Source organism: Strix uralensis, chromosome 15 (assembly GCF_047716275.1).
Source record: "Strix uralensis isolate ZFMK-TIS-50842 chromosome 15, bStrUra1, whole genome shotgun sequence".
NCBI lineage: Eukaryota > Metazoa > Chordata > Aves > Strigiformes > Strigidae > Strix > Strix uralensis.
The window spans coordinates 11,496,078-11,518,536 of record NC_133986.1 but is presented as its reverse complement, the minus strand read 5'-3'; the positions used below and the strand labels follow the sequence as shown (position 1 = coordinate 11,518,536).

The window sequence follows — 22,459 nt, the reverse complement described above, 5'->3', positions numbered from 1 at the left end:
TGGGTACCTGGGGAGCAGCTCCAAGCCAACCCACGCTACCTGGGGGCTGTGTCCCCCCTCTGAGGGCCTGCCTTGGCCCCTACAGACCCTCCCCTCTGCCACCAGCTCCCCTGGCAGCCTGGGCTCATGCTGGCCATTACCCCCAGCTTGGGGCCACCCTGTGCTGCAGGGCAGGCTCTGCCGCTGCCCCCGGTCCTTTTTCCTCATCCCCTGGTCCTTTTTTGCCATCCCCTGGTCCTTTTTTGCTGTCTCTGGTTCTTTGTCCTTCTCCCAGAGTCTCCTCCAAACCCCGTGCCTGGGGCCATGTGAGCCCTGTGGTTTCCCCTCTCAACACCCAGTGGGGACCGCTCGTGGCCAGACCAGCAGCTTCCTTCCTCCCCAGCAGTCACGCTCGTGCTGGGGCACAGGACCCGCTGGCTCCCCCCTTTCCCAGGGGGACACATCCTGGAGGAACAGGGTGCAACCCCCCCCCCAAGCCCCAATCCCCTCCCCTCTCCTGGCGATGGATTATCTGCGCCAGCTCAGCCGGACCACAAATGTTTATTGGGGGTACATGGGATGTGCTGCCACGTCCCCCATCACCACCAGAGCCGCAGCGGGGGGTGCCCAAGGGCCAGTTGCCCCTCAGCTCCGTAGCCCATCCAGCACGGCTCGCAGCATGGCCGCCACAGCCACGGCCCCTGGGTCGGGCTGCAGCAGCTGGGCTGAGCTGATGTAACTGGCTCTGCCTGCTCCGGCCTCCATGGTCCTCGTGGCCTCTGCTGCAGCCTCTGCACTCTGCCAGGGACACATGGAGCACGCTCAGGATGCGGCTGGGCTACCCAGCACCCCGATTCCCACCCCGTTTCCCCTGCCAGCATGGCTTTGGGTTGCCCGCTCTGGGCTTTGCCGTGCTGGGCTCCCCCGTACCTCCACGGCGGTGGCCAGCACTGGTAGCAGGGTTGCGCCGGGGCTGCGCAGGCCATGCAGAGCCTGCGCTGCAGCACACAGCGAGTCCAGCTGGGAGAGACAGGGTGAAAAAAAAAAAGGGGCTTAGAGCCAGCCAGGCTGGTAGCCCCTCCGTGGCTAGTAGGAAGCGAGGTGGCTCTGCCCCGTGTTCCCTCAGGATTCCAGCACTCACCATCGTCCTGTCTCCCGGCGCAGCTCCTCCGTACCTGCATGGGGTGCAGGGGCGTTGGCAAGGTTTTAGAGAGGGACTGGGGGAACCCGTGGAGGGCCCAGGGTCCCGCAGCACTCACCGCTGCATGGCTTCGATGCCAGCGTCCATGGCGTCGGCCCACGTTGGGAGATCGTCGTGGTTGAGCAGGGGTTGGGCAGCCGCCGTCAGGAACAGCCCGTAGAGCTGCCAGGACACCGGCCCTGTCATTACCCATGCTGGGGACACAGCTGGGGTCCCCACAGGGTGACAAAGCAGCGCGCCCCCACCTTCCTCCTCTCACCCCGCACTCACCACGCCCGAGGAGCCGCCCATCTGCTCCAGCAGCAGGTCGGCCAGGGCGGAGAGGAGCTGGGCTGGGGCTGCCGGGGGGGGCCCCGCGCGCACCCACTCCTGGATGGCTGCAGGGACGGAGGCAACAACAGGCTGGGATGTTTCCCCTGGCCCCACGGGGGTGACCCACTGGGCCCTGGAGACCCCTGTTGTCAGCTGGGGATCCCTGTCCCTCTTGGGGACAAGCAGGGACACACACCCCCCCCCCCAATGCCTTGGGGCAACTGCCACTGGATGCAGAGACATTTGGAGCTGTGGCACCCAGGGTGTGGGGACCATGTCCCCCAGGAATGGACGGCTGGGGGGGACCCTGTCCCATAGGAAGGGGCAGCTTTGGGGGGGGGGGCGGGGACTCTGTCTCCCAGGAAGGGATGGCTGGGGGGGAACCTGTCCCCTAGGAAGGGACGGCTGGGGGACAGATCCTGCTCCCCAGCTGGAGCAAACAGCTCGGGGTTCCCCATTTACTGAGAACGGACACCCCAGGGAAGATCCCACTCCTGGGAGGCAATGGCTGGGGTACCCTCTCCCCCCTCACATCTGATAGCCCGCTCCACCCTTCACCGTCACCCACCTCGGGCAGCCCGAGCATGCGTGTGGCCGCAGTCGCCGTCACCAGCCTCACGGTCCAGCTGGTTGAGCTCATCCTGCATGTCGAGCAGGGTGCTGCACACCCGCTCCAGCACCCGCTGCACCCGCGCTGCACCGGGCCCTGCGGGGAGGATATGTCACCCCTGCCCGACCCTGGGGGGGTGGGATGGGGAACTGAGTCACGGAGTGGGGTGGGGGGGGAAAAGTGACAGCTGCTGGGGGATTTGTACCGCCCGTACCCGTGCTGGGCTCACGCTGTGTTGTCCCCGGTCCCTCTTTCGGCGCCAGCACCTCCTGCCTCTGGCTCGTGGCAGGCGCCATGGTCAGGTTGGGCCAAGCCATGGCCGTGGTTTCAGCGTCTGGCGGAGCAGGAGGTGACAGAGCGGCGGGTGCCGACTCAGCAGGATTCCCCTGGATCCTCGCCAGCGCTGCCTGCGCAGGCAGCCAGCTCTGGGGCACCTCAGGGACTGGTGAGGGGGACCCTGTCCCATCACTCAGCGTCTGGGGATCCTCGTGGCCCTGTCCCCGCTGGCGGGCACTCACCGATCAGCCCCACCAGCTCCTCATCCACCAGCAAGAGAGTGAGGGAGACCCCAGCCATCTCCAGCGCTGTCATGAAAGAGCCCACCAAGGCCCGAGCGATGCGAATCCCTCGTCTCTCTGTAGGGACGGGGAAAAGAGGGGGTCTGTGAGCGATGGGGGGTGTTGCAGGAAGGGTCAGAGCAAGCGAATGGTACCCCAAGACCCGCCCCTACACTCACCCAGGGAGCGCACAGCAGCACCAGCCACGATGCCCAGCTCCAGGCAGGACAACCCGCCCAGGTTGTTCACCACCAGCACCACAGAGGCTCCTGCAGGGTACGGGGCAGAATGAGACCCCTGCCTGGAGGGTTTTTTCGGGGGGCATAGAGGGCCAGGGGGGCTCACCGGGGCTCAGGGGCAGGTGAGAGGCGTTGGAGGGGTCCGTCATGTGCGCCAGCATCGTCTCCACCGCCTCGTCCGCCGGCAGCACCTGGGGGGCACGGGGCCATGAGGGCAGAACTAGGGGGGGACCCCAGGAGCGAGAGGAAGTGGGGGGCCCCACTCACCTTCATCCTGCGCACACCCGCCTCGCCGTGGATCCCTACAGAGATGGGGGGGCATCACCCCAGGCTGTGGGCACCTCCCACACTGGTGGTGGGGGGGGAGATGCTCAGCCCCTGCTGGGGTATGGGGTGGGGGTGACACAGGGGGGAAGCTCCTCACCCAGGCCCAGCTCCATCTCGTCATTAGCCAGCTGGAAGGTGGGTTTGGACCCCGGGACACTGCAGGGGGACAGGCTGAGACCCAGGGTACCTGCGTGGGGAGGGAAGATGGTGGGGGCTCAGGTTTGCCCCAGGGCTGTGAATAGCTAGGAGGGGTGGGGGAGGGCACAGCATCCCCCCTGGGATCACCAGCCCCCCCGGGGGTCCCCACAAGGCAGCAAGGGGTCCCACAAGTGTACCCATGGCTTTGGCAGCCGCCGACACCCTCTTGACAATCTCGTTCAAGCTCGCCCCCGCCTCAGCCAGGGCCCCTGCCACCTGTGAAGGGCAGCGGTGGGTGAGGGACTACCAGGCCGAGGCCCCTGTCCCCCTGCCCCCCCCCAAAATCCCCCATCCCCACAGGGATGCGGTGGGACCCCAACAGACCTTGTGTATGAGGACAGTGCCACACAGCCCGCGGCGCCCAGCTTTCTTCGGGGCGGCGAAGGCGCTGTCGTCCCCCACCACCACCATCCGCACGTCAGCCCCCTCCGCCCGCGCCCGCTCCAGCGCCAGCCCGAAGTTGAGCCGGTCCCCGGTGTAGTTCTTCACGATCAGGAGGGTCCCAGCTGGAGGTAGGGGGGGTCAGCAAGGCAAGGGGGTGAAGCCGTGATGGGGGGTGAAGCCCTGACCCGCACCCCACCGTGCCACCCTACCTGCACCAGCCTGTGTCACCGCCCGGATGGCTGCCAGGATGCTGCCCACGGCCGGAGAGGTGAAGACGGCCCCAGCCACCACACCGGTCAGCATGCCCTTCCCGATGTACCCTGCGGAGTGGGATGGGGTGCTCAGGGCTGTGTCGGGGGGCAACCGGCCCGTGGCAGGGGCAAGGGGCTCACCTGCATGGGCGGGCTCATGGCCGGAGCCCCCACCGGAGAGCAGGGCCACCCGGCCCCGGATGGCTACCAGATCGGCACGCAGGACCACCCGGTGTCCCTGAAGGAGCCGGAGGCCGGCGTTGCAGGCCACCAGCCCCGCCAGCGCGTCATCGGCGCAGCCCGTCACCGAGTTCACCAGCTTCTTGGGGACCTGGTGGCACAGAGGGGTGATGGTGGTGGGGTATGGTGGAGGAGGGGGGACGGGGAGCAGGGGGGTCCCCACCACCCCGGGCTCACCTCCATGCGGGCGGTGGGGGATGGCGGAGGATCCCGCCGCAGCCTTTAGCTCCGAGTCCAAACTCTGTCGGGAGGCGGCGGGGGCTGAGGGGAGGGCAAGGTCCGTCACCGGCGGGGACAGGTCCCCGTCCCACACGGGGGTGCCACGGGGATGGCAGGAGGGCGACAGGGAGGGATTATGGGGTGCTGGGTTCAGCGTTGTCCCCAAACAGGGACCACCTCCTGGGGTGGAGGGATCAGGGTGGGACAAACCTCACAGCAGGAATCTCCTCATGGGGTGGGGGACCAGGATGGGAGCACCCCCTCCAAGCAGGGACCCCCGTCTTGGGGTGGGGGAGAACCAGGGTGGGGGCATCCCCCTGAACAGGGATCCCTCCTGGGGCAGAGGGGAAGGGGGGGCACTGACCGTGGGGCAGAGGGGGACCAGGGTGGGTGCACCCCCTCAGCAGGGACCCCTCTTTTGGGGTGTGTTGGGGGGCCCAGAGGGTGCACCCCCCTTCCGAGGTGCAGTCGAAGAAGCAGGAGGGGCTGCACTCCCCAAGTGGGACACCCCCCCCGCCCGGGATAGGGGGTGGGACCAGGATGGGAGCATCCCCTCCCCAACAGGGATCCCCTGGGCTGTGGGGAGACCAGGGGCTGCACCCCTAAATGAAGACCACCCCCATCAAAGGCCTCCCGGAGGAGGAACCCGCTAGAGCATCCCCCTTCCCTACCTGCTCTCTCGTCTGCTCCTCGGGGTCCTCCCAGCGGCCTAGAGCGGCCCCGCGCGGCCCCTTCCGCTGACGTCACGCCGGCGGCGGGCGGAAGAGGCGGTGGCGGCGGTGGCGGAGAGGCCGCGCCAGGCCCCGCTCCCGGTACTGCCCCAGCCCTGCTCCGGTGCCCCCGTTTTGGCCCGCCGCCATGTCCTATAACTACGTCGTGACGGCGCAGAAGCCGACGGCCGTCAACGGCTGCGTCACCGGTACTGCTGGGGAGGCGGCCCCAGGACCACCACCCCCCCCCCCCGCCCTGGCCTAACGATCGCGGCGCTGGGGCCTGTGCGGCCTTTGGGGGGTGATGGGGGGCTACGGGGTAGCGGAGGGCTGAGGGGTTCGGGGGTGCCTGGAGGGCACCGTGGAGCTGGAGGGACATTGATGTTCCTGGGGGAGCAGTGGGGGGTTGGGGGGTGCTGAGGCCCGTGGAGGGGGTTGTGGGGCACTGTGAGGAGAACCAGGGGGTTCCCCGAGGTTTATGGGGGGGACTGTGAGTGCTTTGGGGTGTGCTGAGGGGTGGGGTGGGGGGGCTGCGGGAGTGTTGAAGGCCCTTGGGGTGCCTTGAGGTTTGTAGGTGGGTTGTAGGGCACTAGGAGGAGTCGGGAGCGGGGGGATGGGGACACTTAAGGTTTGTTGGGGTGCTGTGGGGCATTGAGGGAGTTGGGGGTGTCTTGAGTTTCTTTGCAGGGTGCTGTGGGGCACTGGGGATGTGTGGAGGTTCATGTGCTGTGGGGCACTGGGGTTGCAATGAGGTTTTTGGGGGTGCAGTGGGGTGTCTCGATCTGGGACAGGCTTGAGGTTTCTGAGAGCATAGTGGCATTCCTGAGGGGGTTACAGAGCAGCAGAGGGTTGGGGTGCTGTGGGGAGAGGTGATGTCTCTGTCTGTCGCTGTGTCTTGCCTTATTGTGAGGTGTTTTGGGGTATTGCCTCCAGGAATGGGGTTCCCTGAGGAAAGACGAGAAGTTGGAGCTCAGGGAAGGTGGTTCCTGAGGGGGCCAGATGTTGAGAGGAAGATCCTGGGGTTTCAGGGTGCTGCAGGGAGGCTGGTGTTTGGTGTGGGGCTGCGGGCCAGCCTCCCCAGGATCGTCAGGCTGCTGCAGATCGTTCAGTGAGAGCACCCCAAGGTGCCGCCTCTTCGCTTCTTTGTGTCTCACCAATGACTTCTCTCCATTTTCCAGGGCACTTCACCTCGGCGGAGGATTTGAACCTGCTGATCGCTAAAAACACGCGACTGGAGATCTATGTGGTCACAGCAGAGGGGCTGCGGCCCGTCAAGGAGGTGGGGATGTACGGCAAGACCGCTGTCATGGAGCTCTTCCGCCCCAAGGTGGGTGCTCTGCGGGGAGGGGGCCGCTTTCCAGCTGCGGGGAGGGGGACAGGAGTGAACGCGCCGGGGCTGCTGCCTCTGACACCCTCCTGAAGACATTCTGCTGCTCTGCTTTGACAGGGGGAGAGCAAGGATTTATTGTTCATCCTGACAGCCAAGTATAACGCCTGCATCCTTGAGTACAAGCAGAACGGGGACAGCATTGATATTATAACCCGGGCCCATGGCAACGTGCAGGTGAGTGAAGCTGCAGCACCTGGAAGCGGGGAATTCCCTTCCTTAGGGATGGTTTTGTTTTGCCAGTATCGAAGGCGAGCCTGGGTGATGGGTTTCTGCCTTATTATTTACGATTCTTTGCTTCCCACTGGCGCCGATAAGGTTCACTGGTATTTCCAGAGGCTTTTTTCCTGCAGTGAGTCAGGGCTTGAGAACGACACAGCTACAGCTGTTTTCTCGGGGTATTTTGCAGAATAATAAGGTTAACTTGAAATACTCCTACTGTAAAGAGAATTAGTACTCAAAACTTGATGTTAGGTAGAATTTTCCCTGGGAAATGACTCCTCTGGTATTTGTGGCTGGTCTCTACACGCTGCATACCGGAAGCATGGCTGCTGAAGTTACTCTTACCGTCATGGTCACACAACATCGTTAATAATTGTAGCTACTTTTCATTTTTCGGTTTTATATGGATTAAAATCACACCTTCTGAGCAGGTCAGAAATTCCCATGTCTCTTTGGCTTTTTGTTAGTAATTAGCCAAATGGTTTCCATCAGCTGTCAAGCCAAAATATCTTCCATCTGTTTCCAGGCACTGAGCTTCCACTGACTCACTGTTGGTGGACCTGAGCAGGGGGTTACAGGCAGGAGATGTAGGTGGACATGTCCTGTCAGTAGTGTGTTAGTGTGCTGGGGGAAAAGTGCTTAATCTTCCTGTGCCACGGTTCTGCCTCGTGACACACAGAGATGCTGATATCGGCCCCCGCCAAGCAGCACCGAGGGGGCTGGGGAGGCTGATAACAGCGCTGGATTTCTGGAGGGTGATTTTTTTGGTCGTGGAGATCAAGGCACTTCACGGTAGCAGAGAGTGTTGCTCTCCAGCAGTGACAGAAAGCAGAGGCGTGGGACAGCGATGTGGCTTCTCTGAGGTTGTTCAGGAGAGAGTTGGGATTAGAAAACCAGTTGCAGGGTCTGCTTCTGGAGTTCCTGGTTCCCGGGAGAGAGGAAGTGTGTGCTGTGGGAGCTCTGCCGGGCTCTCTGGTGGAAAGGACCCGCTACTTTAGGCAGGAGGTGCATAAATCACCTTTGGCTTGCCAGATGGTATTTTAAAGCCTGTTGGGAGGTGTGCAGGGAGTCCTTCCTCAGCTGAGGGGTGGTAACTTGTACCTGCTATGCTCGAGTCCCACGGAGGTGGTCTTTTTTTGACACTGATCTCCCTTTGTCTTTCCCCTCCCCACGGACCTCTCGCTCAGGATCGCATCGGCCGTCCCTCGGAGACCGGCATCATTGGCATCATCGACCCCGAGTGCCGGATGATCGGCCTGCGGCTCTATGATGGCCTCTTCAAGGTCATTCCCCTGGACCGGGAGAACAAGGAGTTAAAGGCTTTTAACATCCGCCTGGAAGAGCTCCAAGTCATCGATGTGAAGTTTCTCTATGGCTGTCAGGCTCCGACCATCTGCTTCGTCTACCAGGTACCTTGTTCTCGCTTGGTGACTCAGGTGGAGGGTGCTGGAGCACCAGCCAAGGTCTCTAAAGGGCTTCCAAAGGGCTTGGAGCAGCAGCTGTGTCCTGGAGCCAACAGAAAGCAGTGCTTCGGACAGAGCGAGAGGCAGTTCTGGCGCCTGCAGCCTCATTGTGTAGCTGAGGAAAATCTGGGTTCCTCTGTGCTGCTTTTTTCCATTTCTGGGAGAGGGGAAGCCACGTTCTCTCACAGGAGAACTGGGCAGCCAATGCTTCCGATGTTAAGCACTCGGGAGGAGAGCGTGGGGCTTCCCAGCAAGTGCTGAGCAGCTGGATTAGACTTGAGAGACTTGAGCATTCCCCTTTTAAAAAAAAAAAAAAAAGAAAAAAAGCAATATGTTTTGTTTGGTATTTGTGAGGCCGCTCCAGGGGTGTGAAGAGGGGCCATAACCTCTCTCATCACCTGGGTCCTCTGTCCCGGGGGCAATTATTGTAGGCCTTTCTCTAAACCTTTATTGTGAACCAAAGAGCCTTTGCTGTGCTGACTGGGCGAGGGATTATCTTTGCTTTGTTGAGGTCAGGACTAGCCTGGACCTAGCTGAAACTTCCTGGGACTACAGCACAGGCTCTGGTGTGATTTAGTTCAGCTTCAGCGTAGTTCTTAGCTCTTATGATATGAGTTTGCTGCTACAAACCACGGGGAAGCAGCAACTTGGTTATTTACTGTTTCAAAAGTCACTATTATTTTTTCCCAAGAGGGGTGGGTGCTGTTGAACTCCCCTGACACTGAATAAAGACACAGTGGGGGGAAAAAATCACTTCGTCACCACATAACTATGGGTTGGGAGGGCAGCCCAGATTCCCCTGTGTCAGGACAGTGCTCTTCCCACACCCTGTGGGGAGCTGGTGCTCTCCCTCGTTGTTGGGAAGTGTCCCCAGCCCTCACGTATCCCACCTACCTCGCAAACACTCGCGTGACGATTTAACAGTGTGCCCAAAAAAAGGAGTAAAACAGGGAGGGGTTTGATGATCTGAAAAAGCAAAGGATTTTCAACTAATGCATTGAAACGAGCGGTTTTCTTACAAAAAGCACTGCTGTTCCGCTCTTATTTCAGGGAGGAGGGAGTCGTGATCCCTTGCAGGGCAGACTGGAGCCTGACCATGTCGTGCACGCTTTCACAACACATGGCTGTCCCGTTTCTGTGTGACTGGGGAGTGGACGTGGGGACCATATTTTTTTCTCCTGTGCAGCCGCACTGACTCTGAAACCTGGCGCCCAAACGGACTCTCGCGGCTTTGCTCTAGAAATAAGCAATAAGGGCGACTGGTTTATTGTGTATTTCTGGTTTTGACTCGCTGGCTGGGTGACTTCCCCAAAGCCCGGAAGCCTCGTGGCAGCGGTGTGCTGCTCTGGAAAGTGCTGAGCTTACCCATGAGTTGGATTAGTACCGTTGCTGTCGCGTGCTGGGGAAACTGAGGCAGAGAGGGATGGTGATTTAGATAAAATCTTAAACTCTGTCTCAGGGTGTGGACAGGAGCACACCAGTTTCCACTGGGTACTCAAGAGTATCATAAAGGAGGAGCTTGGACACCCCCTGTAGTCATCAAGTAAAAAAAGGTCTTATCTGGAGATCTTGGCATCTTTACAGATTAAGTCAGAACAAATCAATTAAGGGTTCATTTGTTATAAACCTCTATTGTATGAATAAAGAGTAAATTAATAGCTTGTTCCATGTCTAACACTCTTAATATGAATTTTCTCTTTGCAGCAGGAGCGAGATGTAAGTTCTGACTCATTAGGCCTTACATAAAACTCTGGCTTTGTTTTGGTCCCTGGGTGTCTGACTTGCGTGTGTGTGGAGAGGGGAACGTTTCCAAGCTGCTGCTTTGATTCCTTTTCAATTTATTAATCATTATCATAGGATTTGGACTGAATACATAATCTGAGATAATTTTTGTGTAGCTCTGAAACCAGAGGAAGGTATCACAAAAAGGGGAAGTTCATAAAAATATTAAAAAAACCACGCTTGTGAGCAGCTGTGGTTTGGAATAAAAAGGTCTAGAAATATCGAAAGTTTCATTAGTGACTCCTCTGCCATTTTAACAGCCCCACTTCAGCTTTCTCCTCCCCGCAGAACTATTTCTCTTCCTGTCTTCCCCTTCTCTGTCAGCCAGGACTTCTCTTTGCTCCCCTCGGTGCTGCACTGCTGGCTCTGGCCGGGACCTCGGGCTCTGGAGTGCCGTCACTGAGGACATTTGCCAAGCAGCAGAGGCTGTGAGGGGTGAGCCAGGAGGTGCCCAGCTTTCCTGCCAGCGTTTGTGTGCAGAGCTGATGGCTACAGGGAGGAAAAAAATGCTTTTACTTAGATCTGAAAAGTGGGGAGGTATAATAAATAAGAAGATGAACAGCTCTTTTTAAGTAGTTCTATGAACAACGTGGCTAAGGAGACCTGGCTCCCTGTGATTTAGAGCCTTGTCTTAGCTTTTGAGACTTGAAATGGGTCTGTGGGTGATGTTCAAAGCCCTCTCTTGTGCTTTGGGTGCTTGTAGGCCTCCTGCCCGCGCCGGTTGCCAAGCGCTTGTTAGCACAGACCACCTTTCCCATAGCAGGGTGCTGATTTGGGGATCTCTTCCCCACCCACCCCATATTTCGGTGAAGCCTGCGTGGACTCACTGCCTCGGAGACCTCCATGTGCCTCAGGTTTGGTTGAAATTGCCCACTGGGCTAGGAATTACTGGAATGGAGTCACCGAGGGGAATTATTTGGCCAGCAGATTATGTTTCCCGAGGAAACTGGGCTGAAAGGCTTGAGGAACGTTGAGATGGGAGCTCAGCTGCTCCGGCACCTGCAGAGCTGAATTCCTGAACGCTTTGCTGGAGCTGGAGGTGGTGACGATGTGGAGTGGCACTTGTGCCTAGATTTTAGAGCACTGTGCGTCAGATCAATATGAGTCCCAGAAAAATCACTTCTATAAACAGTACAAAACCAGTTTTCCGTGTCTTTTGGCGCAGGGATTTTTTCAGAGGTTGTTCTACATCTCATAAAGTTAGGGAGAACATCAGTGTGTGGATGTTCAGACACGTGTGTGGTTTGAGGGAGACTGAAGAGGAGGAGGGCAGGGTGGGAAGCGGCCGCAGCTCGCTGGTGATGGTGGTTTTCCAGGAGAAGAGGTGGAATCTCCTCGCTTCCCAGGTTGCTGGTCAGCTCTGCCTCTGGAGCCTCCGTTGCCGTCATCAGTGTATGACGTCACATGTGGCTTCTCTTTCAGGACCCCCAGGGTCGCCACGTCAAGACGTACGAGGTGTCCCTGCGCGAGAAGGAGTTTAACAAAGGTCCGTGGAAACAGGAGAACGTGGAGGCTGAAGCCTCCATGGTCATTGCAGGTTGGTGGTTCTTTGTCAAAGATCTTCCCTCCCGTTTCATCCTCAAGGCTGAATGCCTCAGCGCTGCTGCACAGGTTCTCTAACAAGATATTTGTCTTCTCCCCTGCACAGTGCCAGAGCCTTTTGGAGGTGCAATCATCATTGGGCAGGAGTCTATCACCTACCACAACGGAGATAAATATTTAGCTATAGCCCCACCTATCATCAAGGTGAGAGCCTACTGAGATCAAGAAATGTGTCCCGGGCAATTCCTCTATTCCCAGGTATCTCTGAGGGCGTTGGGCTACTTGTAGTCAGGAATTTAAACTGCTCTTGTCTCCAGTTGTAGCCTAACAGGGCCTCTTACTCCCAGAGGTTTGGCAAGTGTGGATGTTTTGTACGATGCCCGGTCTGTGTTTTTTTGGGGCCTGAGGGGTGTATGTGATCCCAGTACTGGTGGCAGTGCGTGCTTGTGCTGCAGCATCTGGCTCTGCTCTCTGTGGAGTGCTTGGAAACGGTGCAGTAAAGCCAAAAGGTTGTTTGGGCCTCAAAGAAGGGGATTAATTAGGAGGTAGCGTGTGGCTTGGGCATGGGTCCAGGCCAGAACCTGGTTTCATTTCAGGCAGCAAAAGATATGAATGAGCCCCTTGGAGACTTGAGTCTGCTGGTGTATGATTGGGGCACTTGTTCAAAGGAAAAAAGGCTTTGCAGAGTTTGTGACAAAGTTGAGCTTGTGGTTTTTGTCAGAGGAACGGGCCGGTTCCCACATTTAAACGGTGCAGGAAGCAGAAAAAGCACAGCTGAGGTGCCGCTCGGGGCTGACAGAGCTTGTGCTGTCATCAGAAGATCCTTTTAAGCTGGAAATAATGACAGGCTAGAAAAGGGCTGTAGATCTTGGGTAAAGAAATACTAATATTGTTGCCTGGATGCCTGCAGGCTCTCAGACTGATACTGGAGCTCTGTGATGGAGGGTGTTATATTGGAGCAGGCGAAGCGAGTCACCCACGCTCTGCTGACATAGATCTGGGCCTTGACCCGCAACAGAGCGCAGACACATCTCTACTCAAGGCCAGGGGGGTATTTGCGTACAATAAAGATCTGCAAGATCAGGATTCTTAAACCAAAACCAAACATGTTGACAGGAGACCAGACAACATCTACCACACAGAGCGAAACGTCTGCAGAGCTTGGGTCTGGAGTTGCAGCAGGCTTGGAGCTCTGCAGGTCCCAAATAGCATCCCTGCATCTGTGGATGGCCCAGCGTTAGGAAAACAGGCTTGAAAACAGGTTTTCTCTTGGCACCTTTTTTGTGCTGTGAACAGGCTAGCGACATGTTTAATTTAGGAATGTGAGGTGGTTCCTAGTGACCAGAACCAAGCCTGTTTGACCACAGATTCTGGTTGGTTTTGCTGATACGGTTTATTGAAGGGTGAATCCAGCCCTCCCCATGCAGGAGGAGCAGGACTGTGCTGTAACTACAGCCGACGTGCTGTGGATGGGGTTGTTCCCTTCTGGTGTGTACAGTGGTCCTTGCTAGATGCCAGTTTGGGGCTGTTTCAACGGGTTTCTTCAAACTCTTTTGCACGCAGCAAAGTACAATTGTGTGCCACAACCGTGTGGACCCCAATGGGTCCCGTTACTTGCTGGGGGACATGGAAGGACGCCTCTTCATGCTGCTCCTGGAGAAGGAGGAGCAGATGGACGGCACTGTCACCTTGAAGGACCTGCGTGTGGAACTGCTCGGCGAGGTAGGACTCAAACTGTCCCTCTCGCTTCTCCCCGTGGGGCTGGGAGGCTCCACGGGCTGGAAATGCTCCGCTGAGGATGGAGTGGTGGGAACGGTGTCTCTTTTGGAGCCCGGAGTGGGGTGATGTTTCACAGTTATCGCCGCTCTGAACTGTCGGTTGCTGGGAAATTCCCCATCTGGACATTTGAAAATTTACACCTTCTTCTCAGGTTTTTGCCTGGTGCTTGTGTGCTGTCCCTGGGAGAGAAGTTTGCACTCCGTGGGTTTTGTAAAGGGATTAAATTCCCCTCCTGTGCCCTGGGTCTTCCCGCTGGGCTGCAGCTCCGATGTGGTGCTTGTGGGCTGTCCCAGGGTCTTTTTCATGCTCGTGGTGGTTCATCCGTGTCTTCTCAATCCCCAGACATCCATTGCAGAGTGCTTGACCTACCTGGACAACGGAGTTGTGTTTGTCGGTTCTCGGCTTGGGGATTCCCAGCTTGTGAAGGTACGTGGCAGCTGTCTCCTGCCTTCATTGTGCATTCAGACAGGATTTTGTACATATTTATTTTCTTCATGGCCTCAAGAGGTGTATGTGGATAAATTTTCCTTTCTTGTCTGCCCTACACCCTTTCCCCTTGCTCGGTCTGGCTCGTTGAAAGCCGATGATTGTGTTTATTCACAGCTCAACGTGGACAGCAACGAGCAGGGATCCTACGTAATGGCTATGGAGACCTTCACCAACCTCGGCCCCATCGTTGACATGTGTGTGGTAGACCTGGAAAGACAAGGTCAAGGGCAGGTAATGTTGATTCTGCTTTTCTTTTCTCAGTGCTGGGGATGTCTTAGGCTGGCCAGGTGTATGTGTGGGTTGTCCATGGAAGGAAAAGCCTCCAAACCATTTATTGGAGGATCTCAAAGTCTTATCCAGGTGTAGGGATGGTATTGAGGTCTTACGCTGAAGAGTGGTGTGAGTGGGTACCCTAATTCTTGGGTACCCCTGTTTGGGAGGAAGAGGTTGCCTTCGTGCAATGGGGAAGGATCAGCTGCCAAAAAACTTCCTCTGAGAAGCGGAGGAAATGGGTTACCTCATCTTCTGAACCCATCACTCCAAGGAGGAGTAGGGAAACTTCCCAGCAATAGTCAGTAAAGATAATCTACTTTTTTCTCCAGCTGGTCACGTGCTCGGGTGCATTTAAAGAGGGTTCCCTGCGGATCATCCGGAATGGCATTGGGATTCACGAGCACGCCAGCATCGACTTGCCAGGGATTAAAGGTGCGTGAGCTCTTCAGGGCTGTGGGATACAACCCATGGCCTGAGAGGGGCTGCGGGGGGACATGTCGGGGGCACAGACTGAGGTTGGGGTGTGGGGCAGGACATTTGCCACCCACCAGCTTTTGGAATATTCACTGTGAGCAAATGGGGCCTCTCTTTGTTGCAGGCTTGTGGCCCCTGAGGTCAGACTCTCATCGTGAAACAGACAATACCTTGGTGCTGTCCTTTGTTGGCCAGACCAGGTAAGGTGGGGGTCAGGCTGAGCCAGGCTCTCGGCCACGTTTGGGACAGTGATGTAACCGGAGCTCCCTTGCCCGTTCAGGGTGCTTATGTTAAATGGAGAGGAAGTAGAAGAGACGGAGCTCACAGGGTTTGTGGATGACCAGCAGACTTTCTTCTGTGGCAACGTGGCACATCAGCAATTGATCCAGGTAAAGCTGGTTCTAGGGGAACGCAGATATCTCTCAGTACAACCCTTATTGATTGGAGGGGCTAAACCTAGATCTGTGTTGCTTACCAGGCACAGGGTTTGACAGGACCGATGTTGGAAGGGAGATGTTGTTCTGGTTCTGAGCAGAGGTGTTCTCTCTCCCCAGATCACCTCTGCTTCTGTGAGACTGGTTAGTCAGGATCCCAAAGCCCTGGTGAGCGAGTGGAAGGAGCCCAACGGAAAGAACATCAGCGTGGCTTCGTGTAACAGTAACCAGGTAGTGGTGGCTGTGGGACGAGCCCTGTACTACCTGGAGATCCGACCCCAGGAGCTCAGACAGATCAGGTGGGTGCACATCTCTCCCCCTGGCCCGAGGGCTCTCAGTCTTTGCTGCCTGTCTCTGGGCTCGAGACAGACACCTCTGTCTGCTTCCTCCTCCCTGCCAGCTGCACAGAAATGGAGCATGAAGTCGCCTGTCTGGACATCACCCCTTTGGGAGACACCAACGGCATGTCCCCGCTGTGCGCCATCGGGCTCTGGACTGACATCTCTGCCCGCATCCTCAAGCTGCCTTCGTTTGAGCTGCTGCACAAGGAGATGCTGGGAGGAGGTAGGGCTCTCCTGGGGCTGCTGCATGGCTGAATCACAGAATCCCAGTGTCATCCGGATTGGAAAAGACCTCCACCCCTGCCCTGGGCAGCCCATTCCAACACCCAACAACCCCTTCTGCAAAGAAATACTTCCTAAGAGCCAGTCTGACCCTGCCCTGGCGCAGCTTGAGGCCATTCCCTCTTGTCCTGTCGCTTGTTCCTTGGTTCAAGAGACTCATCCCCCCTCTCTGCACCCTCCTTTCAGGGAGTTGTAGAGGGTGATGAGGTCTCCCCTCAGCCTCCTCTTCTCCAGACTAAACCCCCCCAGTTCCCTCAGCTGCTCCTCATACAGCTGAGTGACATCAGCCTTCTCTTCTCCTGCTCCCTGCAGAAATTATCCCTCGCTCCATCCTGATGACGACCTTTGAGAGCAGCCATTACCTTCTGTGTGCCCTGGGGGACGGAGCTCTCTTCTACTTTGGCCTCAGCCTCGAGACAGGTGACTACAGGGCCTAACCCTAACCCTGACCTGTGCTTTCTTTCATCCTTCTGGAGAGAGATTTCTCCTTTTTTTGCTTTCTCACTGTGATGGGGTCTTGCTCAGGTGGGACTGGCTGCGCACACTGGGAGTTGGTGGATTTCTCCAGCAGATTCTGGAGAAAGGAGACCAATATTTACACCCATTCCTTCCCTGCCGTGTGCTGACAGCAGGATGCCTTCACCCACCCTCATTTCTTCCTGAGATGTTGCAGCCGCCTTGCTCTCTACTGTCCTGCTCTCACGAGCTCTGTTGCAGCAGCTCCCAACACCACTGCTCCTTTTCCTGCAGGTCTGCTGAGCGACCGAAAGAAGGTGACTCTTGGGACCCAGCCCACTGTCCTGAGGACCTTCCGCTCTCTGTCCACCACCAACGTGTTTGCCTGCTCCGACCGCCCCACCGTCATCTACAGCAGTAACCACAAGCTGGTCTTCTCCAACGTCAACCTGAAGGAGGTGAACTACATGTGTCCCCTCAACTCGGATGGGTATCCCGACAGGTCAGCCTGCACCTTGCTTTGTGTGATGCGGGCTGGGGGGCCCTGGGCTGGGCAAACGGAGGCCCTGGGATCAGCAGTTTTGAAGGGTATGGAGTAAAGGGAGGTTCTTGCTGTGCCACCTGCCTTACAAGCACCATTGCTAATGTTTTTAGTTGTTTTTTTTTTTTTTTCCCCCCCCGTACAGCTTGGCCTTGGCTAATAACAGCACCCTGACAATCGGCACCATTGATGAGATCCAGAAGCTGCACATCCGCACGGTTCCCCTCTTTGAATCGCCCAGGTGAGCTGAGCAGGGGGAGGGAGCCTGGTCCAGGGCCTGAGTCTGCTGCACGGGACAAGGCTGGGGGAAGACTCCAGTCAGCGTTCCCGGTGTGGGCTCCGTTGGCACGCGGACTGAACTGGTGGCTTGTGCTGAGAGCAGTCTGGGCAAGCGAACTGCTCTGTTTCTTGTCTCCAGAGCCTCCTTGGGGTGGCCTGTCCTGGCTCTCCTCCCCACCCAGCTCTCTTTGTCCCGCAGGAAGATCTGCTACCAGGAGGTATCACAGTGTTTCGGCGTGCTCTCCAGTCGTATCGAGGTGCAGGATGCCAGCGGGGGCACCACTGCGCTCAGACCCAGCGCCAGCACCCAGGTGAGGGGCGGGGGTAGCTGCTACATCCCCCCTGAGCTCCAGGCTGTGACTATCATCATTCTTCAGGCCAAACATGATGCAGATTTTCCTTTACAATCTTCCCTTCCAAAGCTCTGAGCGGCAGCCTGGGAGGAGATGGTGGTGACAAGGGCTCTCTGCTGCTGTCTGGCAGCCTCGGTGTGCTCGCGCTTCTGTCTGATCACCTTTGGGTTTGGGTGCTGCTCCTTCAGCCCCCCCATACAGGCTTCTGCTCGCTCTCAAGTGGTTTCCTTCTCCCAGGGACGCAGGCACAAGCCCCCTCCAGGCAGCAGCTTTGGCAGAAGCCACAAAACTGCATAAACTTTTCTATTAATGCAGCAGTGCCACCTCTGCTGTGCCTGTTGCGCGTCTCTGCTGGCGCAGGGAGCGCGTCCCTTTACTCAAGCCCGAGGAGGTCCTTGCTTCACCTTCTCCCCCATCAATTCATCTGCTCCCCAGTTGCCTCAGCCCATGCAGAGCAATGTGAGGATGTGGAGTAGCACGAGGATGTGACTGATCTTACTGTGTCCTAGGCCCTGTCCAGCAGCGTGAGCACCAGCAAGCTGTTCTCCAGCAGCACCGCGCCGCATGAGACATCCTTCGGAGAGGAGGTGGAGGTGCACAACCTGCTCATCATAGATCAGCACACCTTCGAAGGTAGCGCTCCCAAATGCTGGCCCTGCCCTAGTCCAGTTTTCTCCTCCAGGACAAGCCCCTCAGTGCGTGGCTGAGACTGGTGATCTTCACGGTCTTGTGAGGATCTGTGATCTTGCACGTTTCCTTCAGTCAAAGCCTTTTTCCTGGAGGAGTGTCAGCCATAGGACGTAGGAATAGTGATTTTTGATGGCACAAAGTGGTGGTGGGGAATAGAAGGAGATCTCCAGGCAGCTACCTTGGACGTGTCTTAAGTTTTCAGCTGTTTTGCCCACACAGAATCATCTGGGTTGGGAAAGCCCTTGAAGATCACCCAGTCCAACCATGAACCTCACCCTGACCGTTCTCAACTCCACCAGATCCCTCAGCGCTGGGTCAACCCCACTCTTCAACCCCTCCAGGGATGGGGACTCCACCCCTGCCCTGGGCAGCCCATTCCAACGCCCAACAACCCCTTCTGCAAAGAAATACTTCCTAAGAGCCAGTCACACGTGGAGGTGCTGCCTGCTGGGACCTGGGGGGACCCAGTTGTTTCTGCCTTTCCCTTTTTGCACAGTGCTTCATGCTCACCAGTTTCTGCAAAATGAATACGCCCTAAGCCTGGTCTCCTGCAAGCTTGGCAAAGATCCGAACACCTACTTCATCGTGGGCACTGCCATGGTGTATCCTGAGGAGGCAGAACCCAAACAGGGCCGCATTGTCGTCTTCCACTACTCCGACGGTAAGAGGAAGGTCTTCTCATGTGGCTGAGCCCAGCAGCTTGAGAGGGAGATCAGGGATGAGCTCCTCATGCCTGAGAGCACTCACATCCCTGCATCAGGCAGAGTTTTTCCTGAGACCTGCTGCCAGCTGCCCGCAGACAGCATCTGTAGGTGCTGTTGCTCCGATGTAGGCTATCGCAGCATGTTCTCTTTCCCCCCCATCTCCTAGAGAAGTCCGAGAGTCCCTCACCAGAACTGGATTATGGGATTTGCTGCCTTTGTGTCTGCCCCTGTCACGTTACTCCTCTGTTACTTGCCCACAGACCCTCCAAGAGAGTTTCTAGGGAAGCAATGTTTAGAGCAGCTCCCGAATCCCTTGGTCTCGCTGCCCTTGGAAGAACAGAGCAAATAACCGGGCGGTGCGTGGGTTTATTCTAGGGAAGCTGCAGAGCCTGGCTGAGAAGGAGGTCAAGGGAGCTGTGTATTCCATGGTGGAGTTCAACGGGAAGCTGTTAGCCAGCATCAACAGCACGGTAGGGCTCTCACAAGACCCTGATTTATTTTGAGGAGCATGTTTCTGAGCTGGAAGCTGCTCCAGCTGGGTGGATATCAGCCAGATCCCCGCAGATCTCCATCGAGGAGCGTGTTCTGGCTGGCATGGGTGTCCGTGCTGGCTCCAAGCTGTGTCCTTCCCTTCAGGTGCGCCTGTACGAGTGGACAGCCGAGAAGGAGCTGCGCACAGAGTGCAACCATTACAACAACATCATGGCTCTCTACCTGAAGACTAAGGGCGACTTTATCCTCGTGGGAGATCTGATGCGGTCTGTCCTCCTCCTTGCGTACAAGCCCATGGAAGGAAACTTCGAGGAGGTATCGATGCTGTTGGAATCCTCGTAGTTGAAGGCGCGCTGGGAGCCTGTGCTGCCTCTTCCAGTTGGCTCTGCACAGGGGAAATGGTGTTTAGGGTGATTAAAAAAAGGAGCCTGGCTCACTCCACCTCACCAACCCTTTGAAGACAAGGACGTAGGGCTGTACAGTGAGAGCAGCATCACCTGGACATGCTCTTAGGCAGATCCCTGTGGTTTCTGAAGGGATGGATGCCCAGGCTTCCAGGAAACTGGGCAATGAATCAGCAGCCTGGAGCAGAGCAGGCTTTGGGTGCAAGGTTGCTGCCTGCCAGGGGTGGGGAGCTGCCATCTGGACTGCCTGTTGGACAGTTAGAAGGGTTTAGCGCAACTGTAGCTGCGTCTCTGTCAGTAAATGCGGTGTAACTGAGGGATGGACCAGGCACTGAGACAATCTGTGCGCTTAAATTATTAAGAATGGGCCTGGCTTTGGCACGGGCAGGTCTGTCTTTGCCCAGGGAGTGCCCTGGCCTTGTCCTGGTGCCTTTCGCGCTCGGCTGCTCTGTCTAGCAGAGAGGAACGGACTGGATCCTGCCTCCCTCCTGGATATTTTGTGGAATAAAGATGCTGGATCACAGGACAGGCCATCTGGGCACACTGTGTCTCCTCTTTGTCCCCTTCCAGATCGCCCGGGACTTCAATCCAAACTGGATGAGTGCTGTGGAGATCCTGGACGACGACAATTTCTTAGGAGCAGAGAATGCTTTCAATTTGTTTGTGTGCCAGAAGGACAGGTGAGCTGGCTGTGAGGGGGGGTGTAATGCGTGGCAGGAAAGCTGGGAGGAGCGGGGGAAGCTTTCCCATCGCCCCAGCACAAGCTGAGCAGGGGGGTGCTTTGAATTTCAGCGCAGCCACAACCGACGAGGAGCGCCAGCACTTGCAGGAGGTGGGGCTGTCTCACCTGGGAGAGTTTGTCAACGTTTTCTGTCACGGTTCTCTGGTCATGCAGAACCTGGGCGAGACGTCCACACCGACGCAGGGCTCGGTTCTCTTTGGCACTGTCAACGGCATGATCGGTGAGGGCCGGGGGTCCCCAGCCTGGGCAGGAGGGTGAGGGGTCCCCTTCCTCGTGTCTCCAGTCTGCAGCTGAGTGACGCTCTGTGCCATACACCCCTCAGAAACCCGCTTTTCTCTCTGGTTTACTTCCAGGAGAGGAAACGGGGAGAGGTTTTCTTTGAAACTCCTTTGTCCCAGCTCCCAGCACAACTCCCGGGCTGAGCCCTGAACCTTCATCTCCATTTTTTTTTTTTTTCTTTTTGCAGGCCTGGTGACCTCGCTGTCGGAGAGTTGGTACAACCTCCTCCTCGACATGCAGAACAGGCTGAATAAAGTCATCAAGAGTGTGGGCAAGATCGAACACTCCTTATATCCTTTCGCAGGAGCTTGGGCCAGTCAGTGCTGGGGGCTGGCTGGTGAATTTGGCCTGAGCCAGGCGCCGGGTGGAGGTTTATCTCCGGTGGGAGCATGTTTGCCAGGTGCTTTGTGCTCACAGAGAAGTTGCCTGCAGTAGAGAGGAGTCTTATTTTGTAGGGTTCAAGGATGAATCTGGCCCTAAAAAGGCGGCACAAATCCTGTGGTGGTCCTGGGGCAGCTGTGGGTGGGTGTTGCTGCACAGGGGTTTGGCTCCTTGACGGTGGCACCTGGAGATCGTTTCACACCGAACGCAAGACGGAACCGGCTACGGGGTTCATTGATGGCGACTTGATTGAAAGCTTCCTGGACATCAGCAGGCCGAAGATGCAAGAGGTGGTGGCCAACTTGCAGGTGAGATGGGCCCTTCCTAAGCTCAGGAATCAGGCCTGCAGTAAATCCTCAACGCGCGACAGGCTGGGAGTCTTCCTCAGCACCTCCCGCCCCCTCCGTGCTCCGCTGCCTTTTTCTCTCCTTTACAGATCGACGACGGCAGCGGCATGAAGCGGGAGGCCACCGTAGACGACCTGATAAAGATCGTGGAGGAGCTGACCCGGATCCATTAGCAGGATTCGGGGTCGTTCCCTACCACCTTCTCCACGTAGCGCAAGGGAATTTTTTTTCCCCGCCTGCAGCCCTGGGGACCCCCCGGCTGGCTGCACAGACCACCAGCGGTGGTGGCCCTTGCCCGAGGGGACGTGGGGGAAGGAGTCTCTGAAGGGGGGAGCCAGCTGGCTAGGGATTTGGGGGGGGTGGTGGTCAGGCACCACGGCGCTGCCTGCTTAGATTCACCAATCCTGACCCAGAACTGGGCTTACTGGTCGCTCTGGGGTGACCGACCAGTAGCGCTTGGCTGACGCGGTGCCCTTGCCAGGATTCACTCTTCACTGTTGTCTTTAGTATTTTTTAATTTTTTTTTTCCTTTTTGCTTTCAGTTTCGTTTTTGATTCTTTTTGATTCATTGTGGGGTTTTTTTGTTTTGTTTGGGGTTTTGTTTTTTTTTTTTTTGAAGAGGAGGTGAAGCTGCCTCTAGGGTGAGGGCTGCTGGAAGAAGCATCTGGGGCTGGCGAGACGCGCGGGCGCCGAGGGGGAGGATTTCTCTGCCTCTAGGTGACGAAGCTGAGCGGGACAAGCCCTCTCCTCTCTCCGCAGGATCTGTGGCTCGCTCAGGGAGGGAAGTTCTGGGAAGCTCAAGCAGTTGGTGGGTTTTGAGTTGTACCAAATAAAGTAGTCCAAGAGGAAAGGTCTGTCTCTCCTCTGCAGTACTGGCAGCGTGGAGCTGTGGCCTCGGCTGGCTGAGGGACCCCTGTTCCCAATCTGAGGGAATTTTGGGGGACATTTCCCGTGCTGAAATGCTGTTGCGTGCTCAGGGTCAGCGAGAGGGGGACAGTGGGCTTAGCAGCTCAAGGTGCTGGGGTGCATGTCTGCTTTCCAGATGCGTTTTTATGGCTTTTTGGGTTTTTTTGACTAAGAAATCATAGTTTCGCCT

General features: G+C 57.1%; 2 protein-coding genes across 4 annotated transcripts; one reads left to right on the top strand and one right to left on the bottom strand.

The window, feature by feature from the left end:
- Positions 1-521: 521 nt before the first annotated feature.
- TKFC (triokinase and FMN cyclase) lies at positions 522-5,352 on the bottom strand. Of its 3 annotated transcripts, XM_074885225.1 has the most exons (19): positions 5,189-5,243; positions 4,728-4,851; positions 4,476-4,559; positions 4,200-4,389; positions 4,017-4,127; positions 3,748-3,929; positions 3,561-3,639; positions 3,323-3,412; positions 3,166-3,200; positions 3,005-3,089; positions 2,839-2,928; positions 2,621-2,737; positions 2,317-2,436; positions 2,061-2,198; positions 1,451-1,557; positions 1,239-1,342; positions 1,121-1,154; positions 910-999; positions 522-777 (listed from the first exon to the last, which is right to left on the bottom strand). In XM_074885225.1, exons 3-19 carry the CDS (start codon positions 4,479-4,481, stop codon positions 625-627), a joined length of 1,731 nt encoding a protein of 576 aa, XP_074741326.1. In that variant the 5' UTR covers positions 4,482-4,559; positions 4,728-4,851; positions 5,189-5,243; the 3' UTR covers positions 522-624. The 3 variants fall into 3 exon arrangements, with proteins under 3 accessions (XP_074741326.1, XP_074741325.1, XP_074741327.1); XM_074885224.1 differs by lacking the exon at positions 4,728-4,851 and having other exon boundaries at positions 5,189-5,270; XM_074885226.1 differs by lacking the exons at positions 4,476-4,559; positions 4,728-4,851 and having other exon boundaries at positions 5,189-5,352.
- Positions 5,282-22,213, top strand: DDB1 (damage specific DNA binding protein 1). The gene is made up of 27 exons (XM_074885204.1): positions 5,282-5,436; positions 6,406-6,554; positions 6,675-6,791; positions 8,024-8,245; positions 11,504-11,618; positions 11,730-11,827; positions 13,187-13,345; positions 13,745-13,828; positions 14,006-14,122; positions 14,494-14,596; positions 14,763-14,838; positions 14,919-15,027; positions 15,193-15,371; positions 15,473-15,636; positions 16,008-16,115; positions 16,446-16,653; positions 16,838-16,933; positions 17,171-17,282; positions 17,834-17,957; positions 18,511-18,675; positions 19,094-19,188; positions 19,355-19,525; positions 20,185-20,294; positions 20,407-20,576; positions 20,823-20,925; positions 21,201-21,324; positions 21,453-22,213. The coding sequence occupies exons 1-27, from the start codon at positions 5,376-5,378 to the stop codon at positions 21,534-21,536; spliced, it is 3,423 nt and encodes a 1,140-aa protein (XP_074741305.1). The 5' UTR covers positions 5,282-5,375; the 3' UTR covers positions 21,537-22,213.
- Positions 22,214-22,459: the final 246 nt, after the last annotated feature.

Coding starts and splice junctions, on each gene's coding strand:
- TKFC (XM_074885224.1), bottom strand. Junction 2,738..2,838: donor TGCTGCTGTGCGCTCCCTGG/GTGAGTGTAGGG, acceptor CCGTCCCTACAG/AGAGACGAGGGATTCGCATC. Junction 1,558..2,060: donor GCATGCTCGGGCTGCCCGAG/GTGGGTGACGGT, acceptor CCGTCCCTGCAG/CCATCCAGGAGTGGGTGCGC.
- DDB1 (XM_074885204.1), top strand. CDS start 5,376: ATGTCCTATAACTACGTCGTGACGGCGCAGAAGCCGACGGCCGTCAAC. Junction 6,792..8,023: donor GGGCCCATGGCAACGTGCAG/GTGAGTGAAGCT, acceptor CCTCTCGCTCAG/GATCGCATCGGCCGTCCCTC. Junction 14,123..14,493: donor AAAGACAAGGTCAAGGGCAG/GTAATGTTGATT, acceptor TTTTTTCTCCAG/CTGGTCACGTGCTCGGGTGC.